This window comes from Caloenas nicobarica, chromosome 10 (genome assembly GCF_036013445.1).
Source record: "Caloenas nicobarica isolate bCalNic1 chromosome 10, bCalNic1.hap1, whole genome shotgun sequence".
Lineage (NCBI taxonomy): Eukaryota > Metazoa > Chordata > Aves > Columbiformes > Columbidae > Caloenas > Caloenas nicobarica.
The window spans coordinates 1,336,848-1,350,303 of record NC_088254.1 but is presented as its reverse complement, the minus strand read 5'-3'; the positions used below and the strand labels follow the sequence as shown (position 1 = coordinate 1,350,303).

The 13,456-nt window shown below is 48.4% G+C and overlaps 1 protein-coding gene across 1 annotated transcript; it reads left to right on the top strand.

Moving 5' to 3' along the window:
• Positions 1 to 5,092: 5,092 nt before the first annotated feature.
• LOC135992673 (uncharacterized) lies at positions 5,093 to 12,278 on the top strand. Its single transcript, XM_065641995.1, has 7 exons — positions 5,093 to 5,149; positions 5,613 to 5,648; positions 6,235 to 6,537; positions 8,071 to 8,373; positions 9,222 to 9,533; positions 11,214 to 11,315; positions 11,397 to 12,278. Exons 1-7 carry the CDS (start codon positions 5,119 to 5,121, stop codon positions 11,471 to 11,473), a joined length of 1,164 nt encoding a protein of 387 aa, XP_065498067.1. The 5' UTR covers positions 5,093 to 5,118; the 3' UTR covers positions 11,474 to 12,278.
• Positions 12,279 to 13,456: the final 1,178 nt, after the last annotated feature.

Here is a 13,456-nt window from a genome sequence, read left to right as displayed (position 1 = left end):
GGTCCTGCACGGATCTTTCCTTTCCCCTTGGGACAAGCTCTGATGTCATCCCACCCCATCCCTTCTCTCCCAGCCCATCCCTCTTCCCTGGGGGTTCAACTCCCCGGTGTCGCCAGCCGTGTGTGTCCTCCGATCCCTTCTGAGCACGTTGTCTTCTCCTTCATCCACTGTTATCCTCCTCCTGGGTCCTCTCTGCACTCCTTCCCTGCACACTCAGCTCCCCAACATCCTCGACCAGGAGTCCACACATCCAAGCCCAACAAAGCGCGACAGGGACCAACAGAGCCCGACAGAGTTTTAGAGAGCCCGACAGAGCCTGACAGAGCCTGACAGAGCATGACACTGCCCGTAAGGGCCCGACAAACCCAACAGAGATTGATAGAGACCGACAAGGCCTGACAGAGACCGACAGAGTCCAACAAAGCCCGAAAGGGCCTGACACATAGTCTGAGAGGACCCAAAAGAGCCTGATAAAGACGGACAAAGCCCAACAAAGTCCAAACGAGACCGACAAGGCCCGACAAGCCTCGATAGGGCCCAACAAAGCCCGACAGAGCCCAACAAGGCCTGATAGAGCTCAACAGAGCCTGAGAAAACCTGACAGGGTTCGACAAAGCTCTACAGAGCCTGACAGAGCCCGATAGGTCTCCACAAAGCCTGAAAGAGCTCAACAGAGACTGACAGGGCTCAAAAAGCGTGACAAGGCCTGACAGCCTGAGAGACCTTGATAGGGCCCCACAGTGTCCAACAACGCCTGACAGGGCCTGACAGAGCCTGACAGGGCTTGACAAAGCCCAACAAGGGCTGACAGAGCCTGACAGAGCCCGACCAGGCATGACAGAGCCCAACAAAGACCAACAGAGACCGACAGAGCACGCCAAAGCACCACAGGGCCCGACAAAGCCCGACAGAGCTCGACAGGGCTTGACAAAGCTTGAGAAGGCCAGACAGAGCCCAAAAGAACCTGACAGAGCCCAACAGGGCCAGACAGAGCACTACAGGTCCCGTCAGGGCTGGACAAAGCCTGACGAGGCCCGACAAAGCCTGACAAGGCCTGACAAAGCCACACAGATTGCGACAAGGCCCGACAGAGCCCAACAGGGCTCAACAAAGCCCTACGGAGATCCACAGGAACCAACAAAGCCCAATAGAGCTTGACAGAGACTGACAGAGCCAGATAGAGCCAAACAGAGCTTGACAGGGTCTGACAGAGCCTGACAAAGCCTGACAGAGGCTGACAGAGCTCGACAGATGCTGACAGAGCTCGACAGATGCTGACAGAGCCTGACAGGGCCCCACAGAGCCCGACAGGGTTTGACAAAGCCCAACAAGACCCAACAGAGCCTCACAGAGCCCAACAGGGCTTGACAACATTTTACAGAGCCTGACAAGGCTCGACAGAGTGCCAAAGAGCCTGACAGGGTTCAACAAAAGGTGACAATACCGACAGAGACCAACAGAGCCTGACAAAGCCCGACAGGACTCGACAAAGCCCAACAGAACCCAAGAGAGCCTGACAAAGCCCAACAAAGCCTGACAGAGCCTGACGGGGCTCGACAAAGCCCAATAGGGCCAGAGAAAGCTTGACAGAGCCCAATAGTGCCCAACAGAGCCTGTCAGCGACGGAACCTGAACAGGGTTCAACAAATGGTGACAATGCCGATAGAGACTGACAAAGACTGACAAACTCCAATAAGGCTTGACAAAGCCTGACAGAGCCTGAAAGAGCCCGACGAAGCCCAACGGAGTCCGACAGAGGCCTACAGAATCCGACAGAGACTGACAGAGCCTGACAAAGCCTGACAGGGCTTGGAAAAGCCTGACAGAGCCCAAAAGAGCCCGACAAAGACCGACAGAGCCTGACAGAGGCCTACAGAGCCCGACAGGGCCTGACAAAGCATGACAGAGCCCGACAGAGCATGACAGGTCTCGACAAATCCCAACAGAGCCCAACCGGGTCTGACAGAGCTTGACGAAGTCAGACAGGGTTTGACCAAGCCCTGCAAAGCACGAAGGAGCCCGACAGAGCCCAACGGGGCCTGTCAGGGCCCAACAGGGCCTGACAAATCCTGACAGAGCCCACCAGAGCATTACATGGCCCAAAAAAAGCCCAACAGAGCCCGCTCGAGACCAACAGGGTTCAACAAAGTCCAACAAGACCCGACAGAGACTCACAGAGCCCAACATGGCTCGACAACATTTTACGGAGCCTGACAAGGCTCGATGGAGTGTGAAAGAGCCCAACAGGGTTCAATAAAGGGCGACAACACTGACAGAGACTGACAGAGCTTGACAAAGCCCAATAGAGCTCGGCAAAGCCTTAAAAGGGCTCAACAAAGCCTAAGAAAGCATGACAGGGCCTGTCAAAGCTCGACAAAGCCCGACAGAGCCCTAAAGAGCCCAACAGGGCCTGACAAAGCCAGACGAGGCTTGACAAAGCCCAACAGAGGCCGAAGGAGCCTGACAAAGGTCGACAGAACCTGACAAAGCCCAACAGTGCCCCACAAAGCCTGACAGAGTTCAACAAGGCTTGACAAAGCTCGAGAATTCCTGACAGAACCAGAAAGAGCCTGACAGAGCTTAACAAAGTCCAGCAGAGCCCAACAGAGCCTGACAGGTCTCAACAAAGCCCAACAAGACCCAACAGAGCTGGACAGGGCCAAACAGGTTATGAGAAAGCCTGACAGAGCCCGACTTGGCCAGACAGAGCCCGACAGAGCTTGACAGGGCCGTACAGAGCCTGACAGGAATCAATAAAGACCCACAGAGCCTGAGACGGCCTGACAAAGCCTGACAGAGCCTGACTGAGCCCAGTAGTGCCCGACAAAGTCCGGACAAGGCCTGACAGAGCTTGACAGAGCCCGACAGAGCCCAACAGAGCCAGAGAAAGCTTGACAGAGCCCAATAGTGCCCAACAGAGCTTGACAGGGTTCAACAAAGGTCGACAGAGCCCAATAGATCCTGACAGAGCCTGACAAGGCATCACAGAGCCTGACAAAGCCTGACAGAGCCTGACAGGGCTCGAAAAAGCCCTACAGAGCCTGACAAGGCCCAACAAAGCCCAACAGATCCTGACAGAGCCCAGTAGGGCTTGGCAAAGCCCAAAAAGGCCCGACAAAGCCCAACAGAGCCTGACATGGCCCAACAGAGCCCAACAGGGCCTGACATGGCCCAACAGAGCCCAACAGGGCCTGACACAGCCCGACAAAGCCCGTGAGAGACTAACAGAGCCTGACAAATCCTGACAGATCCTGACAGAGACTGACAGGGCTTGACAAAGCCTGACAAGGCCTCACAGAGCCTGACAGAGCGATCGCTCTGCCTGCCCCTCCGCCACCGTGCCCTTCCCACGCCTGTGTGCGTTCTTGGAAGCTCCGACATCTCCACGTGCTCAGCCAATGAGTGATCTCCCCGGCCCCTCTGTGAATGAGCAGTGGCTCTCCTTACTCCGCCCCGGGCATGTTCCCTTCCCTCCCTGAGGACGGAGGTACCACTGATGGTGACGCTGGCCATGTTGCTGGGCGGACTGTCCACCCACGTCCCGCCCATGTTTTCCTCCACGGCGCAGCTGAAGTTCCTGCCAAACCCCGGAGGGGTGCAGGGGACGTAGAAATGGGAGGAATTCCCCAAATTTTCTGTCATGGAACCTTCCAGGCCCGGCACCATCTTGGCCCCATTGTGGTAGAAGTGGAAGCTGATGGTGAAGGCGGCCACAAAATGGTGGATTTTGTCCCCAAAATGTTGTGTATTGTCCCCAGAATGCTGGATTTTGTCCCCAAAATGGTGGATATTGTCCTCAAAGTGTTGGATTATGTCCTGAAACTGTTGGATTTTGTCCCCCAAGTGGTAGATTTTGTCCCCAAAATGGTGGATTTTGTCCAGGAAGTGGTGGATTTTGTCCCCAAAGTGGTGTGTTTTGTCACCAAAATGGTGGAATTAGTCCACAAAATGGTAGATTTTGTCATCAAAATGAAGGATTTTGTATACCAAAACGGTGGATTTATTCCCCAAAATGGGGGGTTTGTCCCCCAAATGTTGCATATTGTCTCCAAATTGTGGATTTTGGCCCCAAAGTGGTGGATTTTGACCTTAAAATAGCAGTGCCCCCAAAATGAGGTTTCAGACCCTAAATAATGAAACTGTGGGCCCTAAATTAGGAGTTTAGTTCTAAAAATGAGACTTTGGGCCCTAAAAAATCAGTATTTTGACCCTTGAAATGAGCATCTAGTCCACTAAAATGGAGGTTTGGGCCCAAAATGAGGCTTTTTGCCCCCCAAAAAATGAGGGTTTTGCCCTCAAAATGAGCATTTAGTTCCTGAAACTGCAGTTTGGGGCCCAAAAAGGAGTATTTTGCCCTCAAAATGAGCATTTAGACCCTTAAAATGGAGTTCTTGGCCCAAAAATGAGGATTTTCTCCCTAAAAAAAATCAGAATTTTGACCCTCAAAATGAATACTTGGACCCTCAAAATGAATATTTCATCCCTTAAAATGGATTTTCCAAAGGAAAAAATAAAACTTGCTAAAAATGAGTCACGATTTTGCTGAAAATGGGGAAGTTCAGCCCTTGAGGTTCCTCGGAATCAGGAAGTAAAACTCCCAACTTTGGGCTTTTTTACTGTCATTTTCGAATGCAGAATCCTCCGAAATGTGATGAAACTACCACTGTGATCTCAAAACAACCAAAAATGAGGTTTTTAACCCCGTTTCAAAACTCTGGAGTCCCCCTTTTTGCCTTTTTTCTCCCCAGATAGAACAGGCCCAAAATTTGGGGTTTTTCCCTCAAAATCAGGTGAAAAAACCCCAAATGTCCCATCAAAAGGCATCATCTCCTACAGCTTGGGGATAACCCAATGGCTTCAGTTAGGAATTGGCCAAATTCGGGGCAACTTTTTGCCCTGTTTTGGGGCCTTTTTTCCCTGATTTCAGGGCCATTTTCTCCCAATTCGCCATGTTTTTCCTCCTCAAAAACCCCAGTTTTTGGCCCAAAGCCACCACGGAGAAGCCGAAAACCACGAGACATCCCCGCTCTGGTGACATCAGCAAAGATGTTGCAATCCCAGCCGGGTTTTTTTGGGGCGTTTTCCCCTTTATTCCACCGTTTTCGTGCTGACAGGACTATGGGTACCCTGCTCCTCGTGCTCCTGCTCGGTGAGTCTTCCATATCTTCCTCCAAAACACCATTTTTTTCCCAATCTGGGGTTTTTCCACCCATTTCGGTGCCTCCTCCCTCTTGCCACCACGGTTATGCCGGTTCTTCCCTTTTTTCGGTGCTTTTTCCCCCAAATATTCACTTTTTCCCCCAAAATATTTCACTATTTTTCTTCATTTCTTCACAAATTCCCCCCATTTCTTGGTTATTTTCCCCATTTCCTCACTATTTCCCCCCATTTTTTCACTGTTTCTACTAATTTCTTCACTTCTTTCCCCATTTCTTCACTATTTCCCCCCAAATATTCACTATTTTCCCCCATTTCTTCACTCTTTTTCCATTTCTTCACTTCTTTCCCCATTTCTTTGCCCTTTTTCCCCATTTCTTCACTATTTTTTCTCTTTTCTTTTTCCTTTTTTTCCCCTTTTTCTCCCATTTTTCACTCATATTTCTCTCTTCCAGCCTCTCTCCAGCTCCTCCGGCCGGTGTCACCCACAGGTAACGAATTTTGGGGGAAAAAACCTGTTTCCACCTCCCTGCTGGGTCATGTGACCACCTGGACCACTCCCCCCGCCCCCCCAGCCCCCAAATTCACCGTTTTTTACCCTAAACCCATTGAGGTCCCACCTGCTCCTGCCTCATCTCCTTCAGCCACCAAAATAGCAATTTTTAGACAAATTGGGTGGTTTCTCCTCAATCTGGTTATTCCTCATCTCCTCCAACCACCAAAGATACTCATTTTTGAGGCAAATCAGGTGGTTTCTCCTCATCCCTCATCTCCAAGCACCAAAATGCCCATTTTGAGGCAAATTGGGTGGTTTCTCCACATCTCTCATCTCCTCCAACCACCAAAACCACCCATTTTGAGGAGAATCGGGTGTTTTCTCCTCTTACCTCATCTCCTCCAACCACCAAAAATAGACATTTTGAGGAGAATCGGGTGGCTTCTCTTCTTGCCTCATCTCTTCCAACCACCAAAATGTCAATTTTTAGGCAAACTGTGTGGTTTCTTCTCATTCTTTATTTTCTCTAACCCTCAAAAATAGACATTTTGAGGACAATCAAGTGGTTTCTCCCTCCCCAGACCCTCTTCCTCCTCCCACCATTGTGGTGACGCCAGAGAAGCTCGAATACATCGTGGGCGACACCATCTCCCTCCGCTGCTCTGCCCCACCGGCCACCAAGGAGAAGATCCAAGGGTTCCACTTCTCAGGGACCAGCGGGTGGGCGGTGGACGCACGGGTGAGGACGAGAAGCTACGTCTACACATTTACCATTGCGGGGCCGAGGGACAGCGGTGCCCACACCTGCACCTACAGCGTCCTCACCCCAGGCCGTCGCTACCTGCGCTCGAGGGAGAGCAAACCTGTCGTCATCAGCGTCAGAGGTGGGCATGGTGATGTTCATCGTGGGGTGACTCCGGCAGCCGAGGGCCAAAATTGGAGGGTTTCAGCTCAAAATTGGAGGTTTTCACCTCAAACCTGGAGATCTTCATGTAAAAATTGGAGGGTTTCACCTCCAAATGGAAGAGTTTTACCTCAAAATCTGATATTTTCTCCTAAAAATTTGAGGTTTTCACCTCAAAATTGGAGGTGTTCACATCAAAACTGGAGATTTCCGTCACAAAATTGGAGGGTTTCGTCACAAAATCAGAGGGTTTCAACTCAAAATTGGAGGTTGTCACCTGAAAATTGGAGATTTTCACCTAAAAATTGGTGATTTTCACCTAAAAATTGGAGGTTTTGACCTCAAAATTTGAGATTTTCATCTCAAAATCTGAGTGTTTCACCTCAAAATCAGAGGTTTTCACATCAAAATTGGACATTTTCACCTCTGAATGAGAGGTTTTCACCTCAGAATTTGAGATTTTCACCTCAACATTGGAGATTTTCACCTCAACATTGGAGATTTTCACCTCAAAAGTGATGTTTTCACCACAAAATTAAATGTTTTCACCTCAAAATTTCAGGTTTTCACCTCAAAATTGGAGGTTTTCACCTCAAAATTGGAGGTTTTCACATCAAAATTGGAGGCTACCAGCTCAAAATTTGAGGTTTACACCTCAGATTTTAGGTGTTCCCCTCAAAATCAGAGGTTTTCCCTTCAAAATCAGAGGTTTTCCCTTCAAAAATGGAAATTTTCACCTCAAAATCTAAGGCTTTCACTTCAAAACTGGACTTTTCACCTCAAATTTGGAGGTTTTATCCTCAAAATTTGAGATTTTCACATCAGATTTGATGTTTTCTCCTCTAAAATTGGAGATTTTCACCTAAAATTTTGACATTTTCACCTTAAATTTTGGCCACCGTGAGGTCAAATTCCCCAAATTCAACGAAAAATGGAGTTTTTAATTTATTTTTTAACAATTTCAGACCTCCCACCTCCGCTGACCTTGACCTTGAGGCCCCACATCACCGTGGAAGGCCAAAATTGAGGTGTTCACTTCAAAATTTAAGATTTTCTCCTCAAAATTGGAGGCTTTCACCTCACAATTGCAGATATTCTCCTCAAAATTAGAGGTTTTCACCTGAGATTTGATGTTTTCACCTCCAAATCTGAGATTTTTCCCCCAAATTGGAGATTTTCACCTCAAAATTTGAGATTTTCACAACATTTGAGATATTTTCTGCAAAATTGGAGGGTTTTCACCTCAAAATCAGAGGTTGTCACCTCAAATTTGTAGGTGTTCACCTCAAAATTGGGGATTTTCTCCTCAAAATTGGAGTTTCTCACCTCAGAACTGGATGTTTTCACCTCAAATTTGGAGGGGTTCTCCTCAAAATTTGAGATTTCACAACAGATTTGATGTTTACTCCTCAGAATTTGAGATTTTCACTTCAAAATCTGAGATTTTCACATTGGAAAAAAGCTAAAAATCTTTAAAAAAAACCTTCTAAAGCTATTTCTTTCACAATTTCAGACCTCCCGCCTCCGCCGACCTTGACCTTGACCCCTGCGGGCGGGATCATTGTGGAAGGTCGACCCCTCGTATTCCTCTGCCATGCTCCGGCAGGGGGCGGGGCGCGGCGATTCCACTTCTACAAGGATGAGATCGAGGTCACCGAGGGGACCCAGTTGATGTCGGGGGAAACTGAGGCACAGCTGAAAGTGGCCACTGCTGGGAGGGGCCTCTCCGGCAATGTCACCTGCGGGTACGAGGAGGAGACTGAGGGCCGGTGGGTCTCGTCCTACCCCAGCCAGACCCGCCTGCTGCTCATCACAGGTAAAAAATGGGAGAAATCCACCATTTTGGGGACGAAATCCACCATTTTGTGGACAAAATCCACCATTTTGTCGGGAAAATCCACCATTTGGGGGGGGAAATTCACCATTTGGGGGGCAAAATCCACCATTTTCTGGACAAAATCCAACATTTGGGGTACAAAATCCTCCATGTTGAAGAAAAAAATCTGCCATTTTCAGGACAAAATCTACCACTTTGGAGACAAAATCCAACATCTTCAGGACAAATCCAGTATTTGGGGGGCAAACCCCACCATTTTCTGGACAAAACCTACAATTTTCAGGACAACAGTCAATATTTTCAGGACAAAATCACCATTTGAGGGACAAAATCCAGAATTTTGGGGACAAAATCCAACTTTTGGGGGAGAAAATCCTCCATTTTGAGGACAATATCCAACATTTTGGCGACTAATCCACCATTTTGGAGACAAAATCCACCATTTTCTGGATGAGATCACCATTTAGGTGCCAATATCTACCATTTGAGGACAAATCCACCATTTTGAGGTCAAAATCCACCATTTTGTGGACTAAATCCACCATTTTGGGGATCAAATCCACCAATTTCGTGGTAAAATTCACCATTTTTAGGACAAAATCCACCATTTTGGGGGCTAAATCCACCATTTTGAGGTAACAATCCACCACTTTGGTGAATAAATCCACCATTTTGGGGCCAAAATCCCACTTAGGCTTCAGTGACCCCTTCACCTCAGCCTTCACAGCCAACCCTTGGCTTCCTATTGTACCCAGCCCAACTTGTGTTGACTCTTTGCCCAAATATGACATTTTTACTCTGGATTTTGTGTCAATTTTTGCCGGCAGAGGCGGCGGCCGCTCCCCACCTGTCCGTGGATCCCCCAACTCTTGTGGTGCCTCAGGACGCCCCCCTGGGCCTGACGTGCGAGGCCTCCAGAACTGCCTTCGCCATGAGCTTCCACTTCTACCGAAATGGGGTCAAGATGGCACCAGGCCCAGAAGGTTCCATGACAGAAAATTTGGGGAATTCCTCCCATTTCTACATCCCCCGCACCCCTCCGGGGTTCGGCGGGAACTTCAGCTGCGCCGTGGAGGAAAACATGGGCGGGACGTGGGTGGAGGGGCCGCCCAGCAACATGGCCGACGTCACCGTCAGCGGTACCTCTGTTCTTGGGGCTCAAAATGGGGGAAAATGGGAAAATTTCAGCTTTTCGAGAGGATTTTTATCTTCTCCTGACCATTAATTTGATTTTCTGCCAAGTTTCACCCTTCTCACAACCACAAATTTCATCTTCTCATGATAATTTTTATCTTCTAATGATGCCTAATTTAATTTTCTCTCAAATTTCATCTCTTCATGATGACAAATTTCAATTTCTCATGACAATTAATTTATTTTCTCCCAAGTTTCACCTTCTCATGATGATGAATTTCATCTTTTTATGACGAATTTCACCTTCTCATGACCATTAATTTAATTTTCTCTCAAATTTCATCCTCTCATGATGATGAATTTTTAGTCTTCTCATGACAACTAATTTGATTTTCTCCCAATTTTCACCCTCTTATGACCATGAATTTCCTTTTCTCATGACAATTTTCACCTTCTCATGACAATTAATTTAATTTTCTCCCAAATTTCATCTTCTCACAATGATGAATTTCAACTTCTTGTGATTGATTTCAGCTTTTCATGATGATTAATTCAATTTTCTCCCAAATTTTGTATCCTCACAATAATGATTTTCACCTTATCACAATGAATTTCATCCTTTCATGACCACAAATTTCTTCTCATGATGATTAATTTAATTTTCTCCCAATTTTCACCTTTTTATGACCACAAATTTCACCTTTACATGATGAATTCGACCTTCTCGTGACAATTAATTTCATTTTCTCCCGAGTTTCCTCTCCTTCACGATAATGAATTTCACCTTCTTGTGATGAATTTCAACTTCTCATGATAATTAATTTGATTTTCTCTCAAATTTTCTGTCCTCATGATGAATTTCACCTTCTCAGGACCACAAATTTCACTTTCTCATTATGGATTTCACCTCATGACAATTAATTTCTTTTTCTCCCAGTTTTCTCCATCTCACAACCACAATTTTCATCTTGTCATGACAAATTTCACCTTCTTATGACAATTAATTTAATTTTCTCTCAAATTTTGTCTCCTCACAATGACAAATTTCAACTTCTCATGATGATTAATTTAATTTTCTCCCAAGTTTCATCTTCTCGTGATGATGAATTTCACCTTTTTATGACGAATTTCATCTACTCATGACAATTAATTTAACTTTCGCCCGATATTCACCTTCTCACAACCACAAATTTCACCTTCTCATGACAATTAATTTAATTTTCTCCCAGATTTCGTCTCCTCATGACCATGATTTCCATCTTCTCATGATAACTTTTATCTTCCAATGATGATTAATTTAATTTTCTTTCATATTTTGTCTCGTCACAATGACGAATTTCACCCTCTCATGGTGAATTTCACATTCTCATGATGATTAATTTAATTTTCTCCCAATTTTAACCTTCTCCAACTACAAATTTCACCTTTTTCTCACAAATTTCAACTTCTCACGGTGATTAATTTAATTTTCTCCCAATTTTCACCTTCTCTTGACCATAAGTTTCGTGTTTTTCTCACAAATTTCACCCTCTTATGACAATTAATTTAATTTTTTCCCCCAATTTTCACCCTCTCCTGACCTTGAGTTTCACCCTCACAAAACATCATTGGTTGGTGGCAAAAATGGCAGGAAAATGGATATTTTTTTGGCCGCCCTCTCATTGGTGGTTTCCATTCCCGCCCAGCCCAGTTCCCGCTCGTCCTATTGTTTGCTGGCTGCGCAGGGGGTGTGGCCGCGCTGCTCCTGTTGCTCCCATTGGTCGTTTGGCTGTGGAGGAGGAGGAGAGGTGAGGAAGGGGGCGGGGTCTGGGGGGGGGGGTGTCACATGATGCTTTGGCCACACACCCCCTCTCTTATTTATTGGGCAGGTGGCGCCTCGTGGAGGGGATTCCGGAATAAAGACGACACCGGCGGCTTCTCATTGGCTGATGTGGGCAACACGTGACTTCCTGGCCACGCCCACCTGGGGCGGGCTGGCTGGGATTGGTCCCCTCGGGTCCTCCCTTCTGATTGGTCACCTCAGTCCATCATTGCAATTGGTCACCTCAGGTTCTGCCTTGTGATTGGTCCCTTCAGCTTCTCCCTCATTGTGATTGGTCCCCTCAGCTCATCCCTTTTGATTGGCTCCCATCCTTCCTTCTGATTAGTCCCCTAAGCTCCTTCCTCATTTTGATTGGTCACCTCAGGCCTTCTCTTGTGATCGGTGGGTGTTGAGCTTGATGAGCTGTGATTGGTCACTTTGGCTCCTCCCCCACTTGTGATTGGTCTCCTGAGTCCTTGATTGTGATTGGTCGCCTCTATCATTTCTTGTGATTGGTCACCTCAGGCCCTCACTGGGATTGGCCCCTGCTCAGTTCTTCCTTGTTGTGATTGGTCACCTTGGGTCCTCCCTTTTGATTGGTCCCCTCAGTCCTCACTTGTGATTGGACCCCTCAATCTCTCCTTGCCATTGGTCACCTCAGGTCCTTCCTTCTGATTGGCCAGTGCTGGGCTTGCCTGCCTGTGATTGGTCACTCAGGTCCTTCCCTTGTTGCGATTAGTCCCTTCAGTCCTTCATTCTGATTGGTCCCCTCAGTCCCTCATGGTGATTGGTCCCCTCATTCTCTCCTTGTGATTGGTCCCCTCAGCTCCTCTCTCATCCTCCCCACCCCCACCGTGGGTGGCCTCCCCTCACCGTCCCGTCCCGCCCCCAAAACTGCCGCTTTTTTCCCCCCTAAAAAACGCTGCTTCCCGCCAAAAAAAAGCTGCGCTGGGGGAGGAGGGAGCTGGAGCGCGCGCACGGGGAGGGGCGGAGCCACCGCTCATTCACAGAGGGGGCGGGGCGAGCGCGGAGAGGGGCGGAGCGATCGCTCCTTCAAAGAGTGCGGGGTGGGGAAAGGGGAGGGGACCGGAGCGATTACTCATTGGCCGAGAGCACGGAGGGGGTGGAGCTTCAGCGCACGCGGCGGGGGGGAGTGGGGCGATTGCGCCTGCGCAGACGCGCTTGGGGGCGGGGCCAGGAAACGGGGAAGATATTGGCGTTTGATTGAATTAAAGGTTTAATTGAGGGTTAACGGGGGGTCTGGCGGTCCCAGGGGGGTTATTGGGGGGTCTGGGGGAGAACTGAGGGTCCGGGGGGGTTAACTGGGGGGGAAATTGGGGGTTCCAGGGGGTCCTGGGGAGTCCTAGGGAGGTTATTGGGGGTTCTGGGGGTTTCAAAGGGTCCTGGGGGGTTTATGGGGGGGGTTGGGAGGGTCTCGGGGGCTATCAGGGGACGGTGGGGGGGTCTCAAACGGTTGAGGGGGTCCCATGGGAGGGATTTGGGGGTAGTTTGGGGAGGGAGGGTGGAATTTTGGGCCCCAAACTCCATTTTAAAGAACTAAATGCTCATTTTGAGGGCAAAAACCTCATTTTGGGGCGCAAAAAGCCTCGTTTTGAGCCCCAAACTCAATTTTAAGGTATATTAAAAATTTAAATATTCATTTTGAGGGTCAAAATACAGAATTTTTGGGTCTTGGCAAGGCCCAACAGAGTCTGATAGAGCTCGACAGGGCTTGACAAACCTCAAAAAGGCCTGACACAGCCTGAAAGAGCCTGACAGAGATCGACAAAGCCTGACAGGGCCTGAAAGAGCCCGAAAAAGCCCGACAGGGCCCCACAGAGCCCGACAGGGCTTCACAGAGCTTGACAGAACCTGACAAAGTCTGACAGAGCCCAAGAGGGCCTGAAAGAGCCCAACAAAGCCTGTGAGAAACTGACAGAGCCAGACATAGCCCGACAGCCTGAGAAATCCCGACAAACCCCAACTGAACCCGACAGGGCTCGATAACACATGAGAAGGCCCAACACAGCCCAATAGATGCCGACAGGGCCAGACAGAGCTCAAGAGAACTTGACATGGCCCGAAAGAGCCTGACGGATCCCAACAGGGCCCAGCAGAGCCTGATAA

Excerpts from the sequence above, each read along its gene's own strand:
- LOC135992673 (XM_065641995.1), top strand. The coding sequence starts at position 5,119 with ATGGGTACCCTGCTCCTCGTGCTCCTGCTCG. Across the intron at positions 5,150-5,612 it reads GCTCCTCGTGCTCCTGCTCG|CCTCTCTCCAGCTCCTCCGG; the intron begins GTGAGTCTTCCA and ends TCTCTCTTCCAG. Across the intron at positions 9,534-11,213 it reads GGCCGACGTCACCGTCAGCG|CCCAGTTCCCGCTCGTCCTA; the intron begins GTACCTCTGTTC and ends ATTCCCGCCCAG.